The sequence below is a fragment of the Schistocerca serialis genome, chromosome 1, assembly GCF_023864345.2.
Source record: "Schistocerca serialis cubense isolate TAMUIC-IGC-003099 chromosome 1, iqSchSeri2.2, whole genome shotgun sequence".
NCBI classification, from domain to species: domain Eukaryota; kingdom Metazoa; phylum Arthropoda; class Insecta; order Orthoptera; family Acrididae; genus Schistocerca; species Schistocerca serialis.
Window position 1 is genome coordinate 667,205,616 of NC_064638.1, and position 27,042 is coordinate 667,232,657.

Here is a 27,042-nt window from a genome sequence, read left to right on the forward strand (position 1 = left end):
ATGGTCTAAAAACAGATCAAAACTGATAACCTTAAAAAGAAAAGTAAGTGTCTTGCAGCTATGAATGTTTATGTTCATTTTAAGGTAATAAAAAACTGCTGTTCTCAAAGAGAAATGTTCTCAAAAATTACTACAACAAACGATTGTAAGACATGGTACTGTTTGGTGGCAACAAAATCAAAGGCATACCTTTCTCCCCTTCAGTGACTTCAGATAAGGCAGCACAATAGCAGTAAACTAGTTTCTAAATGTTGGCAGATCAAACCATCCACTTTTATTGCAGTTCTAGTGGGTTTCCTTTGGACCTCCTCTTTTCCAGGCATCCCATAAATGCTCCGATCCATGGAGCAAATATGGCAGCCAGGCAGCCACCTTTACTGAAATACTACTTTTAAAAGAACCTAAGATTCTCTCTGGCTGTTTTGTTTTCCTTCAATCACATGCTTTCTCCCAGCTTCATCACACAGATTTATCTCATCATAATTGATTATTTTGGGAGGTATCTTCCAGTTTTTCATCAACATTCTGGAAATATGATTTCATAATCACACAGTTCACTTCAGCATGTTGACATTTAATGTTCCCAGGAAACTGGATGCTTAATTTATCGGAGTAACACTTCACCTACATTTAAGGTATCCTTTCACCATGTACATCATCAAAGGTAAAAGGGAAACACCAGCATGCAGCCATTAAAATACCACGATCAAGTGTGTTCTCTTCAATTTTGCTTAAGACAGAAGGCCTTTCAATCATGCCAGGGTTTGTATTACTGACTTTATTCTCTAAGGTTGGACATGGTATATTAAATTTGCTTGGTATCTTTCTCTACAACGGTTTTCCTGGTCTTATAGAAGCAACCACTATTTCAAATTTTGAGAGTCTAAATTGCATCTCAGAAGAGCACCAAGTGTAGACTTATAAGTCCAAGGCAGTGTCTGATATCCCCTCCCCTCACCTCAATCTGTGTAGATATCTGTAAATAGTTTACTAGACATTACTGCAAGTGAGATATTTGAACAAACTACATTCAGATTTCCTTCTTAACATTCGAATAGTCAAATGATAAGCAATAATGCTTACTCCTTTTTTTCTGTTCTAGTACAATGATGAAAGTATTCACATAACGATAACCAACAATAACTATACACTGCACTGAAAACTGCTACACTCCACAGTCTTCACTTCCTAGTGCAAAAATGTATATTCTTATCTGCTTGACAGTATGTAAGATGTAACTGAAAAACATGCAGGAAAAATAACAGCTTGCATTCAGTGATACTAATGTAAGAGGACAAATACACTGTTCCCATCTGTGTCCATATTTCCCCATCTCGCGGTACCACTTCAACTTCGCACAGAAGTTCTTCGAAGCCAATAGGCTACCTCCTTAGTTGTCATTCGTAAAACAGCTGGGTTGCTCTTGGACTTATGGAATTTTAAAGTCTGCAATTAAAATGCAAGTTGACAGTGATTCATATCTTACTTCTCACTCAGAGGAACTGTTTGTCCACCAAGTGGCAGGTCAAAAGATTTCTAAAATTAATGCTAAAGATAATTCCCTCCCCCCCCCCCCCTCCCCCCTCCACACACACACACACACACACACACACACACACACACACACACATATATATCTTTGTTTTTAGATATATATATATGAGAAAGCGCTGAACCCGGAAGGTGTACACAATCAAGATGATGAGACTTACCAAACAAAAGTGCTGGCAGGTCGATAGACACACAAACATTCACACACATATATATATATATATATATATATATATATATATATATATATATATATATATATATATATATATAAAAACAAAGATGAGGTGACTTACCGAACGAAAGCGCTGGCAGGTCGATAGACACACAAACAAACACAAACATACACACAAAATTCAAGCTTTCGCAACACACTGTTGCCTCATCAGGAAAGAGGGAAGGAGAGGGGAAGACGAAAGGAAGTGGGTTTCAAGGGAGAGGGTAAGGAGTCATTCCAATCCCGACAGCGGAAAGACTTACCTTTGGGGGAAAAAAGGACAGGTATACACTCGCACACACGCACATATCCATCCACACATACAGACACAAGCAGACATATTTAATTATAATTATATATTATTATATATATATTATTATATATATTATTATATATATTATATTATTGTGTGTCTATTATAATTATATATTTTATATATTTTGGTCTTTAAATATGTCTGCTTGTGTCTGTATGTGTGGATGGATATGTGCGTGTGTGCGAGTGTATACCTGTCCTTTTTTCCCCCAAAGGTAAGTCTTTCCGCTCCCGGGATTGGAATGACTCCTTACCCTCTCCCTTGAAACCCACTTCCTTTCGTCTTCCCCTCTCCTTCCCTCTTTCCTGATGAGGCAACAGTGTGTTGCGAAAGCTTGAATTTTGTGTGTATGTTTGTGTTTGTTTGTGTGTCTATCGACCTGCCAGCGCTTTCGTTCGGTAAGTCACCTCATCTTTGTTTTTATATATAATTTTTTCCCATGTGGAATGTTTCCTTATATATATATATATATATATATATATATATATATATATATATATATATATATATATATATAATAGAGGGAAACATTCCACATGGGAAAAATATATCTAAAAACAAAGATGATGTGACTTACCAAACGAAAGTGCTGGCAGGTCGATAGACACACAAACAAACACAAACATACACACAAAATTCAAGCTTTCGCAACCAACGGTTGCTTCATCAGGAAAGAGGGAGCCTTCACAAATGTCTGCCTTTGTCTGTGTATGTGCGGATGGATATGTGTGTGTGTGCGAGTGTGTACCTGTCCTTTTTTCCCCCTAAGGTAAGTCTTTCCACTCCCGGGATTGGAATGACTCCTTACCCTCTCCCTTAAAGCCCACATCCTTTCGTCTTTCCCTCTCCTTCCCTCTTTCCTGATGAAGCAACGATTGTAAGGTGTACACCGGAAGGTGTACACAATCAAAGGCAGAGCCACGTGTGAAAGCACCCACGTGATTTACCAACTGACCTGCCTACACTGTGACGCTTTCTATGTGGGAATGACCAGCAACAAACTGTCCCTTCGCGTGAATGGACGCAGGCAGACAGTGTTTGTTGGTAATGAGGATCACCCTGTGGCTAAACATGCCTTGGTGCACGGCCAACACATCCTGGCACAGTGTTACACCGTCTGGGTTATCTGGATACTTCCCACTAACACCAACCTATCCAAACTACGGAGATGGGAACTTGCCCTTCAATATATCCTCTCTTCCCGTTATCCACCAGGCCTCGATCTCCGCTAATTTCAAGTTGCTGCCACTCATACCTCACCTGTCATTCAACAACATCTTTGCCTCTGCACTTCCGCCTCGACTGACATCTCTGCCGAAACTCTTTGTCTTTAAATATGTCTGCTTGTGTCTGTATATGTGTGGATGGATATGTGTGTGTGTGTGTGTGTGTTTTTGTATGTATGTTTGTGTTTGTTTGCGTGTCTATCGACCTGCCAGCGCTTTCGTTCAGTAAGTCACATCATTCGTGTGTGTGTGTGTGTGTGTATATATATATATATATATATATATATATATATATATATATATATATAAACTGTTGCCTCATCAGGAAAGAGGGAAGGAGAGGGAAAGACAAAAGGAAGTGGGTTTTAAGGGAGAGGGTGAGGAGTCATTCCAATCCCGGGAGCGGAAAGACTTACCTTAAGGGGAAAAAAGGACGGGTATACACTCGCACACACACACATATCCATCCACACATATGCAAACACAAGCAGACATATTTAAAGAGTCCACTTTAAGATCAACAGTCTGTCAGCTATCTGCACTACTAATTATGATTGTAACAAACAATGACCAACACCAGCACTATCCACAATCTCTTCAGCATACTCCAAAGGAGCAGTCTGTGATTTTAATAAGTGCTGCTTTCTTCAAATGAGTATCACATTTCTTGGCCACATTCTAAATAATGTAGTCAAGTGTCCACAAAAGAAAATGTCAAAGCCAATGACAGACTCATACCTTCAAATAACTTTAAGAGAATTACAGTTGTTCCTCAGCAAACATTCCCACAGCAGCCCAAATCCCATATCCCTTGAACAGATTTGAAGAAAAAGGGGTGTCACATTTTAATGATCTGTCACTTGTCAATGTGTATTCCAAATTCTCTGCAATCATTTGAAGTTTGCATCTTGTTTTTCAACCTACACATGTGATCAGTAGTTAATGCTTGCTATAGACACTCCCCAGAATTTAATCAAGACTGTTTTGTTTCAGAAATATCTAGATGGTTTGAAGTGGCACATCATATGCACATCAAACTTTAGTGTCAGACCAATAAAACGTGGTTTCGCTGAGGGGAAAACTGTGGGGGTGAATGGGGACAAAAAAAGCAACTTTATCACTCTAAAAACTCCCAATTGATCTACTGCTCTGTGATCTGATGTGAACTTTGCTACACATAATCGAAATCTCTGGTCAGTACCTCAAGTAACCCAGTGCAGATTCTTTTAAGATGTACAGCCACCATTGTTCCAAAACAACAATATGGTTGTAATGACAGATAATTCTCAAATAACTTATTCGAAAAATTGTAGACACACATAGTCAGAGGGCACACTGTGTCACCTGTCTGGACAGTTCTCAGAGCCCATGAGAATGAACTCCCCTCCAAAATATACGAACCCCATCATAACAGACAACTGACACACTGTGTGTGTGTGAGGGGGGGGGGGGGGGGGAGGGGGGGAGTGTAGGAAAGGAAAAGGATTGTTAATATCAGTTGCATCAGGGGTTTGTGTGGCACTGTGGAAAAATGTGTGCCAGATGGTGATTCAAACCCAAAATATTAAGCTTACTAGGCAGTTGTGTTAACCACTATGTCACCTGGACACAGTATTTATCCCAACTGCACAGACTATCTGGGCACGCCTCCTAGGCAACCCACATTCCCACCTAGCACCACCTATTCGCAGTCCCTGTCCATGTTCTCTAAGCTCACTACTTAACAATCCCCGCTGGAAGTCACACGTAATTGTCCATCCACACTGAATGTGTTGGATCCATTTCCCGTTGAGATGAATCAATTATATGAATGTGTGTGTCTATTCTTTTGGACATGTCCAAAACAACAGACACCATGCTGAATCTGCAGCTGTGAAACATATTATGCAAATTGGTGGTGGTGGAGGGAGGGGGTGGGGGGGAGTGGGGGGGGGGGGGGGGGAAGGTGGAGGAAGAACGGGATTATTGAAATCAGCTGCATCTGGACTTTGTGCGGCATCAGTGGTGATGAGTAACAATGTGTGCCAGATTGAGTTTCGAACCCGGGATCTCCTGCTTACTAGGCAGTCACATTAACCACTGCACCACCTGGACACAGTGTTTATCACAGCTGCATGGACTATCTTGGCATGCTCACATTCCCACCTAGTACCACCTGTCCACTGTCCACTGTCCCTGTCCCTGTCCCTGTCCCTGTCCCTGTCCCATGCCTGCTACTTAGAGATTCCCACAGGAGTTTGGACTTAATTGTGCATCCACACTGAATGTGGAGGATCCATTGCCCATCAAGGCAAGCCAATTATATGAATGCGGGGTGTGACACATCCGAAAGGACAGACTACTTACAGTCATGTAATTTCCAGTTATCTAGTACACTGTTCACAAGTTTTTGCTGTCTTGTTTGTGGCAACCACTTTGCAGGAACTGCTAATGAAATCTCTACTTTCTGAGATTGACCCAACTATCCTTTCGTGGAACATTAGGTTTGCTTAAATTCCATTAACATTCAATAATTTTTGTGGTAATGTAGTAATGATGATAGTGTTTTTTTTTTTTCCTCCTGCTGGAGAAATAACTACTTGAACTGCTGGTGATTATTAATTTAATGTCATATGTAACTTACTCACGTACATAAGGTTGCTGTACACACTCAGGGGATGGCACTTCTCTTTGGGGGGTAGACAATGGGCCAAAACTAATTTCATCACTATTATTCTGCTGAGAAAGAGATGAGAGGTGGAGACGTAACATCCCTGTATTTATTTTTTACAACGTTTTAAGTTACATTGCAAAACTACATTGTCTCATAGAATAAAGATGTGTGACACAACTACAGGAATTCCGGTCATTATATAGGGATGTTAAGCTTGCTGGCCCCCTTGGTGCCATTCAGCTTGTCTTTTCTATTATAATTATTTTTGTTGTTGTTGTCATCATCATCATCATCATCATCATCATCACCACCACACCTACTACGGTCACCTAAATAACAAGAGAGGTGGTGCAATGGTTAAGATACAGGACATGCAGTCAGAAGAATGGAGTTTTAAATCCCAATCTGCCCATCCATATTTAGGTTTTCAGTGGTTTCTAAACATTGTTCTATGCAAATGCTCATATGGTGCCTTTGAAAAGGACATGCTCAATTTACTTTTTTCCCTACAGTACAATAACCTAATGTTGTAAACAGTCCAGTAAACCATGCTGTGTTGATACAATGTGAATGTGATCAGCTTCTGGGTAGGCTCTCTGAAAGTCTATAAAATATCTTTAATGTTGCTTACAAAATGAATACCTTTCTGCATGATAGCCATTTTATCCTCCTTTTAAGTGGCGCTTTAAGGTGTGCATAAATAACTTTGTTGCCTGGCAGAAGTATACCTGGGTTTAGAATTAAAAGTATAAGCATGATTGAAATGATATTAAACATGCCTATTTATATGCTAGCTAAGCTTTCATGCATAAGACACTTCAGCTTGGGTGTATTGTTGCCTCATGAGATATGGATTGCTTAACAGGAAGTACTATCCCTGTGCAAGAGATACCAAAGAGAATTGTGTGAAAGACATTTTGAAGTTATGTTTATCATGGTTAGAAAAATTTAAAAAGGGAAATGGTTAGGTTAAAGTTAGATATAGTAGGAATTAGTGAAGTTCCCTGGCAGGAGGATCAAGACTTTTGGTCAGGCGAATACAGGATTATAAATACAAAATCGAATAGGGGTAGTGCAGGAGTCAGTTTAATAATGAATAACAAAATAGGAGTGCGGGTAAGCTACTACAAACAGCATAGTGAACGCATTATTGTGGCCAAGATAGACAAAAAGCCCATGCCTACTACAGTAGTACAAGTTTATATGCCAACTAGCTCTGCAGATGACGAAGAAATTGATGAAATGTATGATGAGATACAAAAAAATTATTCAGGAAGTGAAGGGAGACGAAAATTTAATAGTCATGGGTGACTGGAATTCAGTAGTAGGAAAAGGGAGAGAAGGAAACGTAGTAGGTGAATATGGATTGGGGCTAAGAAATGAAAGAGGAAGCCGCCTGGTAGAATTTTGCACAGAGCACAACTTGATCATAACTAACGCTTTGTTCAAGAATCATAAAAGAAGGTTGTATACATGGAAGAAGCCTGGAGATACTCACAGATTTCAGATAGATTATATAATGGTAAGACAGAGATTTAGGAACCAGGTTTTAAATTGTAAGACATTTCCAGGGGCAGATGTAGACTCTGACCACAATCTATTGGTTATGAACTGTAGGTTAAAACTGAAGAAGCTGCAAAAAGGTGGGAATTTAAGGAGATGGGACCTGGATAAACTGATTAAACCAGAGGTTGTACAGAGTTTCAGGGAGAGCATAAGGAAACAATTGACAGGAATACGGGAAAGAAATACAGTAGAAGAAGAATGGGTAGCTTTGAGAGATGAAGTAGTGAAGGCAGCAGAGGATCAAGTAGGTAAAAATACGGCAGCTAGTAGAAATCCTTGGGTAACAGAGGAAATATTGAATTTAATTGATGAAAGGAGAAGGTATAAAAATGCAGTAAATGAAGCAGGCAAAAAGGAATACAAATGTCTCAAAAATGATATCGACAGGAAGTGCAAAATGGCTAAGCAGGGATGGCTAGAGGACAAATGTAAGGATGTAGAGGCTTAACTCACTAGGGGTAAGATAGATACTGCCTACAGGAAAATTAAAGAGACCATTGGAGAAAAGAGAGCCACTTGTATGAATATCAAGAGCTCAGATGGAAACCCAGTTCTAAGCAAAGAAGGGAAAGCAGAAAGGTGGAAGGAGTACATAGAGGGTCTATACAAGGGTGATGTACTTGAGGGCAATTTTATAGAAGTGGAAGAGGATGTAGGTGAAGATGAAATGGGAGATATGATATTGCATGAAGAGTTTGATAGAGCTCTGAAAGACCTGAGTTGAAACAAGGCCCTGGGAGTAGACAACATTCCATTAGAACTACTGAAAGCCTTGGGAGAGCCAGTCCTGACAAAACTCTACCATCTGGTGAGCAAAATGTATGAGACAGGTGAAACCCTCAGACTTCAAAAAGAATATAATAATTCCAATCCCAAAGAAAGCAGGTGCTGACAGATGTGAAAATTACTGAACTAACAGTTTAATAAGTCACGGATGCAAAATACTAACGCGAATTCTTTACAGATGAATGGAAAAACTAGTAGAAGCCGACCTCGGGGAAGACCAGTTTGGATTCCGTAGAAATATTAGAACACATGAGGCAATAATGATCGTACGACTTATCTTAGAAGCTAGATTAAGGAAAGGCAAACCTATGTTTCTAGCATTTGTAGACTTAGAGAAAGCTTTTGACAATGTTGACTGGTATACTCTCTTTCAAATTCTGAAGGTGGCATGGGTAAAATACAGGGAGCGAAAGGCTATTTACAATTTGTACAGAAACCAGATGGAAGTTATAAGAGTCGAGGGGCATCAAAGGGAAGCAGTGGTTGGGAGGGGAGTGAGACAGGGTTGTAGCCTCTCCCCAATGTTGTTCAATCTGTATATTGAGCAAGCAGTAAAGGAAACAAAAGAAAAATTCGGAGTAGGTATTAAAATCCATGGAGAAAAAAAAAAATAAATAAATAAATAAAAAAAACTTTAAGGTTCGCCAGTGACGTTGTAATTCTGTCAGAGACAGCAAAGGACTTGGAAGAGCAGTTGAACGGAATGGATAGTGTCTTGAAAGGAGGACATAAGATGAACATCAACAAAAGCAAAACAAGGATAATGAAACGTAGTCGAATTAAGTGGGGTGATGTTGAGGGAATTAGATTAGGAAATGAGACACTTAAAGTAGTAAAGGAGTTTTGCTATTTGGGGAGCAAAATAACTGATGATAGTCGAAGTAGAGAGGATATAGAATGTAGACTGGCAATGGCAAGGAAAGCGTTTCTGAAGAAGAGAAATTTGTTAACATTGAGTATAGATTTAAGTGTCAGGATGTCGTTTCTGAAAGTATTTGTATGGAGTGTAGCCATGTATGGAAGTGAAACATGTAAGGTTAATAGTTTGGACAAGAAGAGAATAGAAGCTTTCAAAATGTGGTGCTACAGAAGAATGCTGAAGATTAGATGGGTAGATCACATAACTAATGAGGAGGTATTGAATAGGATTGGGGAGAAGAGAAGTTTGTGGCACAACTTGACTAGAAGAAGGGATCGCTTGGTAGAACATGTTCTGAGGCATCAAGAGATCACCAATTTAGTATTGGAGGGAAGCGTAGAGGGTAAAAATCGTAGAGGGAGACCAAGAGATGAATACACTAAACAGATTCAGAAAGATGTACATTGCGGTAGGTACTGGGAGATGAAGAAGCTTGCACAGGATAGAGTAGCATGGAGAGCTGCATCAAACCAGTCTCAGGACTGAAGACCACAACAACAACAACAATGTGTATCATCATGCTTCATATCCAAGTAGTAGCTCTGGAAAAGGTCATTTGTAATTATAGAGTTCATTTTACATTTGTGCACAGTTCTTTCATGAATAATTCATTTTTTTAGGATTCCAGTTTTTGTTTTTTAAAGTTTTCTAAAAATCCATCAGTGCTTGGCAGAACTTGATGATAATATGAAAAGGAAACAATTCTTTATGTTCTGCAACTATGATATATTTACTCACAAACTGATTTTCAGCTCTGAATGTCATTCTCATGTGATACCTGAATACCTTGACCACAGATAAAATTACATGCAACCTGTAGAGACATTAGTAATACAGATATAGCACACTTACAAAGGAAAATAGAAAATATTGCATTAAAAATATGAAGGCAGTAATTGCATTTTAAGGTGACTAATGAAGTTGATTTTGCTATTGTTGTCTAACATATGCATAAATGAAACTCAATTTAACATTGAATTGGGTGGAGGGGTTGGGGCGGGGTGTGTGTTGCAAGAGATCTTTGCTCTATTACGTAGAAAATATTAGAATTAGAACATTTTTGTAATATTGAAAATGTTGATGTTGTATGTGTATCAGAATACTGGATGACAGACGACCAGGTAGAATGTTTTGTTCCTCAAAGTTTTACTGTTGCTGATATTACGTGTCGACATGAAAGAGAGAATGGAGGTGCACAAATATTTGTTAGAGATACTGTAATGTTTTCTGAAGAGATGTTAACTCTTACTATACTGAAGTAGGTGGAGAATTTACCTGTGTATGACTTAGTGCAGCAAATACCATAATCATTAGTTTATATAGATCTCCAGGAGGAGATGTAAATATATTATTTGAAAGATTTGAACTGCTTATGAGGAAAATTTTGAAAATAAGATAAAAGTCATTGTGTGTAGTGATTTCAACATTTAAATGACCAAAAAGGATGAACATGTTACAAGAACATATTTTAATATAGTAAGATCCCTAAATTTACATTGTACAAACTACAGATCCACACTGAATAATGCCTGCTTGGATAACATTGTAGTTAGTTTTTCTAGAGATATGTATGATGTCAGACTTATTAGTGGTGCACTAGCTGACCATGAACCCTTAGTTTTAACATTCTGATGTGATCAGCTATGTAAGTCCAACACATCAGCCAGCATTAAGTCTGTGTTACATGGATAAGAGACAAGAAGGATGAATATATTTTTCTATTTATTGACAGGTTAGCTGATGTTACCTGGTACTTTGTATACAACACATGGTCTGGGAAGGGTGCTTGGAGAAGCAATGTTTGATAATTTTCTGAAATACGGTATTTTTGTTCACCATTAATCAAAATTATCCCTAAGCATAAATAGAAAACAAAACGGTATACAGATGAGCTGGATCATATTAGGGAAGTTATGGTAAGACTGTACAGAATATATAAATATTCTTGTAAACAAGAGCCTGAGCTGGGTGACACTTCGCATAGAGCTTATTTACAATGTAAAATGAACTACAAATACAAACTGACCCTCACAATCCCCCCCCCCCCCCCCCCCCCCAAGTTTCAGAATAAAATATATAAAATATTGGATCAGATATGGAGATCTACATCTACATCTACATATACACTCCGCTAGTCACCAAGCGGTGTGTGGTGGAGAGCACAATACCCGCCAAAGTCATATTGCCCCTCCTCTGTTCCACTTGCGGATCGTGCGAGGGAAAAACGACTGTCTGAACGCCTCAGTATGAGCTCTTATTTCCCTTATCTTTGAATGATGATCATTGCGCGATCTGAAAGTTGGTGGTAATAATATATGCTCTACATCCTCGGTGAAGATTGGATTTCGGAATTTAGTGAGCAGCCCCTTCTGTTTAGAGCATCGTCTATCTGCTAGTGTGTCCCACTTCAAACTTTCTATGAGATTTGTAATGCTCTCGTGATGGCTAAATGTACCAGTCACAAATCTTGCCACTCTTCTTTGGACCTTCTCAATCTCTTGAATCAGACCCAACTGGTAAAGGTCCCATACGGACGAACAATACTCTAAGACTGGATGAACTAATGTATTGTAAGCTATTTCCTTTGTTGAAGGCCTGCATCGCTTCAGGATTCTATCAATAAACCACAATCTAGAGTTCACCTTACCCGTTACTTATGTAATCTGATCATTCCATTTGAGATCGTTTCAAATATTCACACCCAGATACTTGACTGAAGTTACTGCTTCCAAAGACTGATAATTTATTTTGTACTCATACATTAATGGGGATTTTTGCCTTGATGATGTACTGTGTTTATGGAGTTGTACTACTAATCAGTTAAATACATTCTTTCAGCATTTAAAATATCCAACATTATACAACTGAATTCACAATGAAGCTCAGAGGTCCATCTGTAAATTTGTTGGCCCTTAACTTAAATATTAACGAAAAGAAACACTTGTGTAGCATTTCCAGAAAAATAACATCTACCTATACTGTAATCCCCGCAAGTTCCCAGCACCTACAAAGCCACAAACATGCAGCATTTCTGCTCCATGGTGTACAAGCTCATTAACTATATCTATTTTCTGCAAACCACTGTGATCTGCATGACACAAGGTAATATCTGTTTCATTAACTGAACCTGCCTTTCAGACAAACTTATAGACAATCAGTCATCACTTTCACTAAAGACTGTGGCTTTGACCTGATAGAAAACAGTCTACAAAGAAAAAGGAGAAAGAAAGAAACTGCATAAAATTATAAGACCTCATTTTCTGACCAACAAGCGCCAGTCAATAATGACAAAATTGTTGCACTATTGCAGATGTTATCAACATTTAAGACAAACTTACAAAAACATTAAAATCTTGCAAATACATAAATGAATAATTGACCCTTTGGCACTGATTTGTATGTGTAAGGTCATGTGCAAACACTATGGAAAAGTATATATTGGTCTGTCAGGCAGAGCAGTGTCTGTCAGATTGTTAGAACATGAGAGCAGGTGGAGATTAGGATAGACAAGCAGAACATCTTTTTTAACAGTAAAACGCCCACTTGATATACACTGTGACATTACAAATACTATTATGAAAATTACAAAGATGACACCATGGGAAATTCTTGGAATTAATAAACATATAACACAGAACAGTAGCTTAATTTTAAATGACCCCACACAGTTTCCTTTCCCTATCTCTGCTGCATTGCATTTCAGTTGTGTATATGTTAGATAAAAGTTGCAAAATAAATTTTATTATTCAGTCTGAAAATACTATTTCCTATGCATATGTTAGATAAAAGTTACAAAAAAAAAAATTATTATTCAATCTTAAAGTACTATTTCCTGTGTATTCTGAAATATATTAAACCGATGTAAAAAAATCAAACCCCCAAAAAAAGATTAGTGTAGAGAAATCAAATTTTGGGAATAAATTTATCTAGGTAAGATATTTCAGTGATTAAAATCGCAAAATCACAAGTTAATCTAAGCACGAGGTAAGCCATTGCAAATGTGGAAAGCTGGTACGTTAATAACCAGTATAACCATGAGAATAATGAATGCAAGCATGAAAATGTGCTTGCATGTGTTGTACAGGTAGCAGACCTCAGTTTGTGGAATGGAGTTCCATGCAGGTTGCACATGGTTGTTCAATACAGGGGTGGTTTGTGGATGATACTGGAGTTGTCGTCTGGTGACGTCCCATATGTGCTTGATTGGAGACAGACCTCGTATCAAGGCACCAAGGCAACATGTTGACACACTGTAAAGCATTTTGGGTTACAACAACAGTATTTGAGCAATGTTATCCTGTTGGAAAACACCCCTTGGACTGCTGTTCATGATTGGCAGCACAACAGATTGAATCACCAGACTGACACACAAATCTGCAGTCATAGCAAATGACATAATGAAGGGAGTGCATCTCCAAATTTGCAGACAGGATGCATGAGATAATCACAAGAGTGCTCCTGTTGTCATACAAAATTGCACCCTGGACCATAGCTCTGGGTGTAGACTCAGTGTATCTAGCATGCAGACAGGTTGGTTGCAGGTCCTCATCTGGTCTCCTTGTAACCAATACACAGCCATTAGTGGTACTGAGGCGGAAGCAACTTTCATCAGAAAACACAACAGCTCTCCATCCTGCCCTCCAGTGGGCTGTCTTTTGAGGTCACTGAAGTCACAAATGGCAGTGGTTTATAGCAGTGGAATGCACACTACAGGATGTCTGGCTCAGAGCCGTTGTTGAAGTATGGATTTCTAACAGTTCACTGTGTCACAGTGGTGCCAACAGCTGCTCGGATTGATGCTGCAGATGCAGTATAATGCACCAGAGCCACATACTGAACATAATGGTCTTCCTTCTCTATTGTGCCTTGTGGTCGTCTGGAGCTCGGTCTTCTTGCGAACATACATTCTCGCAACAACCGCTGCCAGCAATCATGTACAGTGGCTTCATTTCTGCCTGATCTTTCTGTAATATCATAGAAGGAACATCCAGTTTCTCATAGCTCTATTACATGACCTCATTCAAACTCAGTGATGTGCTGATAATGGCATTTTTGTTGCCTTAAAGGGATTCCTGTTTAATATCAGCTCACCACATCCAATCTCAAAGCAAAATAATGCTCAGGACCGTTAAAGCATGTATTTAAAGCAAACGTGTTACTAGTGCCACTCTGATGTGAAATTTGAGTAGACGTCATCTTTCAGATGTAGAAACACACCTATCAACTTTCAAATTTCAGAAAGCATGCTGTGACTGGAGTACAGTGATCAGTATAAAATACTAAAAATAAAACAAAAACAGTCTCAATCATGTTTTCAGATTTTTTGTTTGTTAGCAAATGGTTTCAGCCCTTTGCTCAACCATCTTCAGGCTTCCCACCTCCATTATGGCTACTGGTGGGGGGTGGGGGGGGCTGCATGGAGGAGATCCGCAGAAGTACGGTTGTCATTGCACAAAAGCACTTCTATGTACCTCACTCCATCTGTGCCACCAGCAGTCCTAATTGCAGTGAAAAGCCTAAAGATGGTCTGAGGCAAGGGCCAAATAATTCCTTAAAAATAAATAAATAAATAAATAAAATAATAAAAAAAAAAATCTGAAAATACAATCAAGATTGGTTCAATTTGATTTTTATCAACTTTTGTTTATTTCACACAACTCCTTCTTGGTGTTACAATTTTTTTTTCTGTCAGGTATTTCTGTGAGCTGCGTTGCATGCAGTGTGGCATAGTCGTTAACATCGTGGCTAACATACTGTGGGACACCATTCCAGACCTGATCACCAGCAATAATTTGTTGTTTGGTTTTTATGGTATCTTGTAATCTTAAAATTTCTTATGTTTGTGGCATCTGCATATGTTGGAATATTCAGTGTTAGTTAAATAGCAGCACTCTCCATCCAAGAGGCAGTTCTTTTCTGTCTGAACATTGGTGTCCATAATAAATATGCTTTCAGTGCTATGAGTTGACTTCATTGACAAAACTGCTTTCATATTTGGACTTGACTGTGGTTACCATGTGACATTGTTTGGTGGAAACGCCTGGTACTTCAGGATATGTACATCACCACGGCTCCAATTATGCAATGTAAAAGGCATTGCCTACATGGTCAGGAACCACAATACGAGCTGTACATAGTTATGAAGGTTTGTATATTCAGCTGTCAATTATAACACTCCACAGAAAGACAGGCATTTGCAGAGCAGAAGACAACACTGTGATATTTCCAACTGTATATGCCCTGAACACATCAAATGGCTATGCAGGGATGGCTAGAGGACAAATGTAAGGATGTAGAGGCTTATCTCAGTAGGGGTAAGATAGATACTGCCTACAGGAAAATTAAAGAGACCTTTGGAGATAAGAGAACCACTTGTATGAACATCAAGAGCTCAGATGGAAACCCAGTTCTAAGCAAAGAAGGGAAAGCAGAAAGGTGGAAGGAGTATATAGAGGGTCTATACAAGGGAGATGTACTTGAGGACAATATTATGGAAATGGAAGAGGATGTAGATGAAGATGAAAAGGGAGATACGATACTGCGTGAAGAGTTTGACAGAGCACTGAAAGACCTGAGTCGAAACAAGGCCCCCGGAGTAGACAACATTCCATTGGAACTACTGATGGCCTTGGGAGAGCCAGTCCCGACAAAACTCTACCATCTGGTGAGCAAGATGTATGAAACAGGCGAAATACCCTCAGACTTCAAGAAGAATATAATAATTCCAATCCCAAAGAAAGCAGGTGTTGACAGATGTGAAAAGTCACAGCTGCAAAATACTAACGCGAATTCTTTACAGACGAATGGAAAAACTAGTAGAAGCCGACCTCGGGGAAGATCAGTTTGGATTCCGTAGAAATGTTGGAACACGTGAGGCAATACTGACACTACGACTTATCTTAGAAGCTAGATTAAGGAAAGGCAAACCTACGTTTCTAGCATTTGTAGACATAGAGAAAGCTTTTGACAATGTTGACTGGAATACTCTCTTTCAAATTTTGAAGGTGGCAGGGGTAAAATACAGGGAGTGAAAGGCTATTTACAATTTGTACAAAAACCAGATGGCAGTTATAAGAGTTGAGGGACATGAAAGGACATCGAGTATAGATTTAAGTGTCAGGAAGTCATTTCTGAAAGTATTTGTATGGAGTGTAGCCATGTATGATAGTGAAACATGGACGGTTAATAGTTTGGACAAGAAGAGAATAGAAGCTTTCGAAATGTGGTGCTACAGTAGAATGCTGAAGATTAGATGGGTAGATCACATAACTAATGAGGAAGTTTTGAACAGGATTGGGGAGAAGAGAAGTTTGTGGCAGAACTTGACCAGAAGAAGGGATCGGTTGGTAGGGCATGTTCTGAGGCATCAAGGGATCACCAGTTTAGTATTGGAGGGCAGCATGGAGGGTAAAAATCGTAGAGGGAGACCAAGAGATGAATACACTAAGCAGATTCAGAAGGATGTAGGTTGCAGTAGGTACTGGGAGATGAAGAAGCTTGAACAGGATAGAGTAGCATGGAGAGCTGCATCAAACCAGTCTCAGGACTTAAGAGAACAACAACAACAACAACAACAACAACAACATGGCAGCAATGTAGGATCTCAAGGAGAATGTCCGAGCAGTAATCGTGATGAACTGCCTCAACTCATTCCCAAAGGTATGCATGTAGTGACATCTGAGCCAGTCCAGAAAGGGCAGCTTAACGCTAATAATAAAGAATCATGCTCTGCTGCCACTACAGATAATGCAGAAGAGGAAGCTGCTACTGAACTACCAAGAAGGATGCGGCTTGACTGAGAGACAATTTTAGCAACTGCCAGCTGTTCTGCATCAATCTTCACATTTTTTCAAATCCAGAGTGGAGAAAAGAAACACCAATTGGTCCATGGTAAGACATGATATCAATATTGGGGATCATCCATGAATAGGCCAGCACTTGTATAGTGTATTGCTGCCTGGATGATAGATAATCCAGAAAGAAGTGGAAAAGCTGCTTAAAGATGGCATTGTTGAACCTTCAGAGAGTCCTTGGTTCTCTTATGTGGTCATTGTAAAGGAGGAGAATGGCATGTGGCATTTCTATGTTAACTATCAGTGACAGAACAAAATCATGAAAAAAGGTGTATACCCATTGCTGCACATTGACAACAGCGTATATTGCTGGAGAGGAGCAAAGTATTTCTCAACTATGGACATGCTACTGGCAAACTGAGGTTGACAAGGCTAACCAGGAATGAATTCCCTTCATAAATCTTGATGTCCATCTTAGAGTGTATGATGGACAACCTGCTTCGACACCTTAAATAGGTGACATGTCTTTTCTATCTGGATGACAATGTCATTTTTTTTAAAGACATCTGAAGACATCTATGGCACCTGACAACCTCACTGAAGTGTGTTCATACTGCAGACCTCTGCCTGAATCCAAAAAAGTGCCCCTTCACCACCCAAGAAATAAAAATTTTGGTGCATGTGGTGAATGGCAATGGAGTCCATCATGATCCAGATGAACTAAGATTCACTCACAGATTTTCTGATTCCTCGCACTTCCATCAGTGCGTAATATTGGCCGGACTTTGCCAGACCAGCATTCCAACACCTCCCAGCAATTTTTTTCTTTTTTTTTTTTTTTCTTTTAAGTCACTGGAACAAGACGACACTATAATTTGCAGCTGTGCCAACATAACAATGGGTGACCAATGTAGTGTAATGTGATGGGCAGGGGCATAGGGCGAGGTACTCATTTTGTGTTGTGTTGTATTGTGTTGTGTTTGTTGATTACTGCCAGCAACCTTAAGAACCTGGTTGTTTGGTGACATCTCCTGTTAAGTGTGTCAATGAGGAATAAATGATTTAAGGAGTGTTTAAACATGGGTCTGTAATGTGCATCCACAAAGTCTTGTTTCTTCCATGTTCCATGCCACATTGTATTTTGTTTTTCCTAACTCTTTGGTAAGTTGGAATTGTATGTGACCCTGATGGGTCAGGAATATATTCAGCATCATTCATCACTAAATGCTTTATTAAGCAATACTGGGCACATGTTCACTGAGCAGCTACATTGCAACTGTTTGAATGTTGTGACTGGCAGCAGCTCAAAACATGATGTCATAGTCATGAAGACTACTGACTTGTACCAATATGTATAGAGCAGAACTAAGGAGTGAAGTGACACTGCTATGGGGACAAATGGAAGCACCTGTTGTTCATATTAGATCTATTGGATATAACAAATTATAAAAAATGATTTCTTATTTTAAGTTTTATCACGAGCTGTCAAATATAAAAACTTGTGATTGTTATGGCTGTGGCAGACCTGGGGGTGGGGGTGTAAGGTGGTTGAAGAGGTTTGTTCCAGCACCTAAAATTTTAGATATTAAGCACTAACATTCATGATGTGACAATTTCTAGTGCTCTTACTACCGTCAGTTTATAAAGGACTTCTGTGCCAAGATAAGTCCCCAACAAGAAATACTGCAGGGGACACCACGTTTTCCTGAAATAAGGTGCAAGAAATGCCTTTCCTTTCGCTTAAGGAAACGCTAACTACTTCTCCAGTCCTAGCATTGTGTGGTGAGAATGCCGAGACAGAACTTTACTCTGGCACTAGCAGTTATGGGAAAGATGCAGTTCTAGTGTAAATACAGGAAGGTGCTGAAAAGGTGATGCTTCCAGAGTCCCTCCAAGTCCGACTATTCTACAACTGAGAGAGAGAGAGAGAGAGTGCCTTGCATTTGTTTTGGCCACCAGAAAGTACCGACCATATTTATTTGGCAAACTGTTGTGATGGACCAGTGCAATCTCTGTCAAGCAGCCTGATGGGTCAGCCTTTTGTACTTGTTGAAGGTAGCTTGACAAGGATCATCCACCTGTTGACTGACCCTACAGTCAGTATTTCAGCCAAGTGTTCATCTTTGAAGATAATGCTGTTTGAGCACATGGGCATTTTCCTCCAGGAAGCAGAAACTAACCAATTAGATTGGTTAATGTACCTGTGAATTCAGTTGAGCCTATTTGATACCAGCGCAGCATTGTATAAAACCAGTTCACTTGCTGTATGACATCCGGAAAGCAATCATTGAAGTCTGTGTGTGGCTTGAGCAGCAACAGCTTGATCACCGTCTATATCATGTCATGGAGGGCCCAAGTGTGCTAAAGTGCATGAGATGGAACAACACACTTTTGAATGCTAGAAAAGCAGTTGATTTTGATATGACAGATGTGCAATTTCAAACACACTGCCTCCCTACAACATTTTTTTCACTGAAAGTTACCTTTTTAATTTTATAAAGCTTATTCTTTCATTGCGCAAAATATGTTTTGAGTAGTTTAGTAGTTTAGCTGCAGAACATTATCAAAGAGTTTCCTTTCTTTTGTGTTTTACTGAAATGATGATTTTTCTTGGTCTATTTGCTGTATCTTTTATTTACACATGTACAGGAGTCCTAGTGACCATGCTATCACATACCCCAACTTAATCATCTGCTTCTTTATCATCAAGAAAGGCAAAATAAGCACAGTTTTGAAATAAGCCAATGGAGAATCTCAGGCAGCTTAACTATTGACCTGTCTCTCCACTCAGCAGGGCACTCAAATTACTGTAGAGGCTAATTTTCAGTTGCTCTCAAAAGCCCTTTGATAAGATAATCACAGTGAAGCAAAGCAGTTTCAGAAAAAAATGGAGTTGCTGCTTTTAGATGCTAACACTTAAGACATTAATAGTATCCATATTTGAGAGAGACCTCAAATCAGCTAAGGTTTTGTGGATCTGGTGCCAGTTTGTTATATGGTATGGAGAAAATGCCTCATCATTGGGTTTGTTGGTGTAATTTCATGCCTGCCTTCATGGTCAGTTCTGGTTCCTAGCCTATGACATTCTAGTTGCTAACTCCAAGAAAATCAAATACACAACTGACCTGGCAGTAATATGCCAGAACAAGGATATCAGTCATTGAGAGAGTATTCTCCAGGCAAATTAAAAATAAAACAGAGATCACTGTATTCCATCTTCATAACAGAGGCATGCAGGAAGTCACATCTCTTATTCAATGGGACTGAAGTTTCTTATAACTTCTTTACTAAATATCTTGGTGTCATCATTGATTGGACACTGTTGCGCAAGAAACACTGCATGAACTTGTCCAAGAAAAATGGATCAAGAGTACACCCTCTCCACAAAATGGCCAGAAATAGCTGGTGAGCAAATGCACATATTCAGATTTCACTTCTGCCTGCAGCTGCTGAATTTGTGCCCATATGTGAGCGAACAGCATTTAAGATGTACACATTTTTTAGTGAGGCCATGAGGACCACTGCTGACATCATAAGATCGATTTCCATTCAGTGTTTCCCAGTTCCATCCAGTATTACATCTTCAGATCTCAGCAGAAAACCTAACAAGGTGCAAATTCTTAAGAAGAAAGAGTCCCCTAAAAATTCTAAATATCGCTTTCCAGAATCAACACCAGCTATATGCCAAAGTTACACAAACCATCTTGGGACAGTCTTTGGGTCACAGAGTTTCCAGTGTCACAGAGTTTCCAGTGTCACAGAGTTTCCAGTGTCACAGAGTTTCCAGTGTCACAGAGAAGTGGAAAGAACACTGGAATAAACAACCATCCCTGTATGCCCACCTAATTTGAAACCCAACAAAGAAGGTTGCAAGTTTTGGCTTTCCACATCATGAATGGTTTAGACACAACCATAATGGAATGAGATGATGGGGCATGCCCACATCTTGATGAAGTGAGGTTATAGTGAAAGCTGTATGTGACTGCAATGCAGAGGAATAGATGATAAACTATGAGACAGAATTGCTGGTGAGTTCTTACCTCAAGTAGGCCAAATGGCTACTATTATTGATAGAGGTAAACAAAAGGAAAAGACACACACTATCTAGCTTTGGTAACTAACAGTATCTTTGATGAATAAGAGAAAGGGGTGGGTTAGTGAGGGTTAAAAAGGATGAGCAGGTGACTGCCCCAGGATAAGAGATTCCTTCATATAGTGAAGATGATATCTGTCTGAAGGTAAGTACTGGTTAGCTATTCTGTCTCACAAATAGTCTTCTCAATTTGATTTTACTTTGGAACAAACAATAAGGGATATTGTGGAGAACTTCTCACTCCATACTTTGAAAAGAATCTGAAAGACTTACATGCAGGGACACCATATGGTTATCAAATTTGATCACTGTGTAAATATACTGTGTATGTTCTGCGATTCTGTGCAATAATAATAATAATAATAATAATAATAGGTCATCATCATCATCTCCTGTAGGATATGAAAGCAGATGTTGAAATAAGCAGTTACAATGTAACACTAATCTCTTAGTTTATTGTTATTTCAAACATGAGATATTTTGATCACAATGAGAGGGAAATATGTCCCTCATTTAAGCAAGAGCTATGAAGAAGTACATGATCATCAGCATGTCATTTTCCATACAGTTTTTTCCTTGTTATTTGTTTTAAGATACTTTAAACAGGATCAGAATACTTCCTTACTTGTGTTTCCTGTTCTGAACTGTACCACAGTCATATGAAAACACTTTCTCTTGTTCACCATTGCAGATTGGCCAGTACATAGGAGAACTGTGCCGCTATCTCTTATCAGTGCCACCTAAACCAGAAGACAAAGCTCATAAGGTGAGAATTATGCTTGGAAATGGAATGAGACGAAATATTTGGAAGACTTTTGTAGATCGTTTTAATATTAAGGACATCAGAGAACTTTATGGAGCAACAGAAGGAAATACAAATCTAGGTAAGAATGAAAAATCATACTTCTTGGTTGTAAAATGGTTTGGTGTAAGATGTGATTTCAACAGTAAGTTGTGCAAGAGAAATTTTTCTATTTTGATAAACTACTGTGAAATGATTTGTCTAAAAGTAAGAAATAAAATAGATTAAAGGAACAGTTAACATGCCTTTTAATGATGCTCAAAATCATGCATTGCAAATGAGACTTCATGAACTACATAATCCACCAGACAAATATCCTTCAGTATGAGGAGGTACCAAAAAAAACTGGAATTATTTTTTAAAAGCTATATATTTTCAATTTTTTACAAAACAGCTTTATCTGCTTCAAAATACTCGCCAGTGCTACTAAGACATTTGTCCCATCGGTGCCTCCACTGTTCAAAACATTTTTTGAAGTCATTTTTGGAAGTGTCTGACAGCTCCTCCCTCATTTTTTCCTCGACTTCTTTAATGTCATCAAATTGGTGTCCTTTCATGCCTCTTTTCATGTGTGGAAATAAGAAAAAGTCACATGGAGCCTGGTCAGGTGGGTAAGGTGCATGGGGCAGTGAAACCATGCCATTTTTAGCTCAAAACTGTATGACAGAGATGGCTGTGTGCAGGTGTGTTGTCATGGTGGAAGGACTAGTCTCCTGTCTGCCACAAATCGGGTCTTTTGTGATGAACACTGTTGTGCATTCTACTTAAAATTTCCAAATAGAAGATTTGACTGATGGTCTGACCTGTGGGAACAAACTCTGAATGAACTGTGCCCTTGGCACCAAAAAAGCAAATCAGCTTTGTTTTGATATTTGATTTGACGACTTGACAAAATTTTTTTGGATGGGGTGACAATGACATCTTCCATTGGCTTGACTGTTGCTTTGTTTCTGGGTCATAACTGTAGTGCCATGATTCATGTCCAGTAATGACCTTTGACAGAAAATCTGGATCAGTTTCAAGTTGTTGTTTCAAAGGACGACATGTTACAACTTGATGTTCCTTTTGATTGTCTATCAGAGCCCCAGGAACAAATGTGGCAGCAACCCCTTTCATTCCAAAATCTTCAACTAAAACTCACTGAAATGAACTCCAAGATAACACGCTAATCTCTGACAGTTGATCAATAATCAGTCGATAGTCTGTAAGCACAAGCTCTAGAATTTTTTCAATATTTTTTTGATTCAGGCTGTTGTCAGATATCCTGAACAACATCTATCATCAGTCGCCATTTTTAAGTCAAGCAAACCATTTGTACACTCGTGTTTTTCCCCCTTAAGTTGTTTTCAACATTAAAACAGGTTCAGCAGCATTTTTACTGAGTAGAAAACAAAATTTCACAGCTGCAGGTTGTTCACTTAAACTTGCCATAATAAAAACAAAACAAGAACAGAACAGCACTAGCAAAAACAATCACTACAGATGAACAGAACAAGCCAGATCAACAACACAGGTAGCACTGAACTGGCAATGAGTTGTGCTATACACGCCTAGTGGCAGAAATGCGTACTACACAAGCTCTGCCCACGACAATGTTATTTCGGTGTTTTTTGGGTACCCCCTCATACACCTAAAATTCTCTGTTTCTAAATTAAACATTTAACTTTAATTTCTCAGTCAGCACCTCATTTGCTGTACATGATTTTGAGCATCATTCAAAAGCATGTCAGTTGTGTCTCTACTCTATATTACTTTTAGACTCACAAAACATTTATCCATTTTATAAGAACGTAGGCTTCCGCGGCCGGTGTCATAGTGATTAAAATTCTTCTGGGTATTATGCCACGTCATTGCTAAAAACTAACAACAATAATAAACTAAAACCGACGTTTCGGCCGAATTGCAATGGCCTTCCTCAGGGCACGACTGACCCGTCCATTTTTTCCCAAAGAATGTTTTTATATCAAAATTTCTTTTACTGATAGTTAAATATCACATCAATGTAACTTTTTATCTGCAAAATAGCTTGGCCTGGAATAAATGAACTTTTTGACATGTCATTTATTTAGCCAGCAGCAGCTGTTTGTGAAATATTACAGTTTTCTCTTAAATCACTAGTTAAGGTTTTTAGTTACACTGATTGCTTTGAAGCATTTTTTTTATTTTTTTTTATTTTTTTAAATTTACAAAACTAGGTTTCACACTGGTCAGTTTGATGCCTCATTTGTCCATTTCCTACTCTTGGTTTGGCTGAATTCAAACAAAAATTTTCCCTCAAGTCAATAATTTTTTCTTAATTATCTTGATTACTTTCAGGCTATTACACCTTTTTTTGCAAAACTTCACCACAAGCTGGTCAATGTGATATGCCATTTCTCCAATCTCACTCTTTGTTTGCTATGAAAATTTGGGCAAAAATCTGTTACATAATTTCTAAGTAGTCTTGTTTTCACTACGCTCAAACTTTTGACGAAAATTCCATTTAACAAATAGAGAGAAATAGTAGCAATCAGGGTATTCCTCTAACCTGTCCACTGTTTGAATTTACATACAGCTCCACATTAGATAATGTAATACCTGTCAACCAGTACTTCTCACATAATATTTGTTACACTATAGTTTCATTACCATAAACTAACTGCCTTTATTTCATTTAAAATTTTATTACATTTAAAAGAATTTATGAGAAATACCTAAAATCACATTCAGCATTTGCCTTTGTAATATAATAGTAACAGAATGTCATTTGGTGTAACCTTTGCCTTTATGATGATACCTCATTCTTCCAGATATTCACTTTTCAGCTAGTAGTTTATCATTATCTATTTAGTAATGGGATGGTACAGTTTCAGCATTCCAAATAACTGCAGCTCATATCATCAGTCATGCTAGTGGCCAAAGGTAGACAGCACAATATATTCACAGATATGTCGAGGTGCTCCTGTAGATACTGTGGATAAGTATAAGAAGCACTGAGACATTCACTTTACAGAGCAAGTACACCTCCTTCTTGATTTTAGATGAGACATGGAGATCTACAAATTTTCTTTATCAATCATCCATCTTTAGTAGACTACGGTGATGGTAGCCTATGCATGTAAATTGGCAGCTTCCTCCATTCACTTATATAGAGTCAGCAAAATAATTTATTGATGGCATTTGTTGTATTTTTCATGACAGCTCACATGATTTCTGTATAAAATAGGTATGCTCAGTCTAAGTATCATAGTGTTATGGTGACCTATTTATGTTTGTAAATATGCAAAGGAACAGTTTTTGGACAGTACCCCTTCCTATTGTAATAATGTAAGAAAGAGCATTGATTTGCACAAGCATTGCTCTAGAGTTCTCACAGTATGAGCATTTACTTCTTTATTCCAGTACACACATTATCTGCATTTGAATGATCTGAACTGTGTAAACTGTGAAAAATTAATTTTGATCCTTCTCTTTGCCACTGCCATGCAAAGTCACAAAAGGCATGAGAACACTATGAGAATCAGGACCACACTGTTATGTTTTCCTCTTTGGATTTCACTGTAAGTGGAAGGCAAGAATCTAAACATAATTTCAATAATTATGTTTCTTCCATAAGAAACCTGTTTGACTGAACATGACCCACCTCCCCATAAATATCTTCTCATCATGATAAGAGATGTCAATGCATATGTTGCACAATACATCACCAATATTAGTTAGTGTGAAGTGTGGCTTAAGGCAGGCTTCTCAACCATAAAGTAATGACACTGAAAATAGATTGTGTCTCTGTAGGTAACTATCTATATGTGTGTGTGTGTGCGAGTGTATACCCGTCTTTTTTCTCCCTTAAGGTAAGTCTTTCCGCTCCCAGGATTGGCATGACTCCTTACCCTCTCCCTTAAAACCCACATCCTTTCGTCTTTCCCTGTCCTTCCCTCTTTCCTGATGAAGCAACCGTTGGTTGCGAAAGCTTGAAATTTTGTGTGTGTGTTTGTGTGTTTTTTTATTGTGTCTATCTACCAGCGCTTTCCCGTTTGGTACGTCATGGAATCTTTGTTTTTAATATATTTTTCCCATGTGGAATGTTTCTTTCTATTTTATTTGTATCTATATAGTTTGTAGTATTTATCTATATACAATTTTCAAGAAGTTATGTACCATTTTTTATTTTTTCTGTAACTTACAACTGGCAATTTGGAAGAACACAAAACCAACTTATTCATGCATAAATTGATCACATTAGAGATAATACATGGAGCTGCTTTTTCTAAATGCAAAATGGACACAAAGTGCTTGAAATGTTTCAGTTGTGAATGGAGTGACAGAGGGTAGTAACTCTGGAAACACAGCACTCCTTCCAGGCTTCATTATAAGGGCTGCCTAGTGAATGATGCCAAGAAATGGAGCATTTTTTTATTTTTTATTTATTTATTTATTTTTGTGCATGAGCTCCACACTTCTCTCTTCAAACACTCATATGCTGCTGTCTGTTGCAGCCACAAGTCTTTTCTGAACACTATTTCTATAAACAAAAAGAAAATATTGTTGTTAATAATGGCTAAACTGTTGGGCAAACAAAAAATGGTTGAGTAATTTTTGTCTGCATCTGTCTGTGCTTTCTGCATTGAAAAACTAATGTTACACTCTTATTTTACAATTCATCATTAGTCACTCCACACATTACATATACTGAACACGTATCATTTCAAGTGACATAAGGACCATGAAAACACTATACCTTTCTGTTACATGTGTTATGCTTTCCTGTTTACCTTTCTGATACACTGGATCAGCATACCTCTGTAGTGAAACAAAACATTGTTTGAAGTTAAAAATGAAAGAAGAATTGGTTAGCTTCTCAAAAATGAAAGAAGAAACATCAGAGCTTGCATAAATAAAAAATACCAGGTTAAATGATTCTGGAGAATTTCCCCCACTGAAACTAGAGAAAGGATCAATCAACATCATAAAGATGAAGAAAAGAACCTCTTATTTATAGAAAAATTGAATGTGGAATGACTCAATTGGTCAAATATGGCGAAAGTGAATAAAAATAATTTATTATTTATGAACTAGTTCTGAGATGCCTTTTGGAATATGTAGGTTTTGGGTCTCTACCTCCTAGTGCAACTTGTTGACGC

The 27,042-nt window shown here is 38.4% G+C and overlaps 1 protein-coding gene across 1 annotated transcript in view; it reads left to right on the forward strand.

Moving 5' to 3' along the window:
* Nucleotides 1-27,042, forward strand: part of LOC126479821 (long-chain fatty acid transport protein 4-like) — a 329,898-nt gene that overhangs the window by 266,562 nt on the left and 36,294 nt on the right. Inside the window, exon 6 of the mRNA XM_050103817.1 lies at nt 21,812-22,004. Coding sequence (XP_049959774.1) covers nt 21,812-22,004 — 193 coding nt within the window. The remainder of the gene's footprint in view (nt 1-21,811; nt 22,005-27,042) is intronic.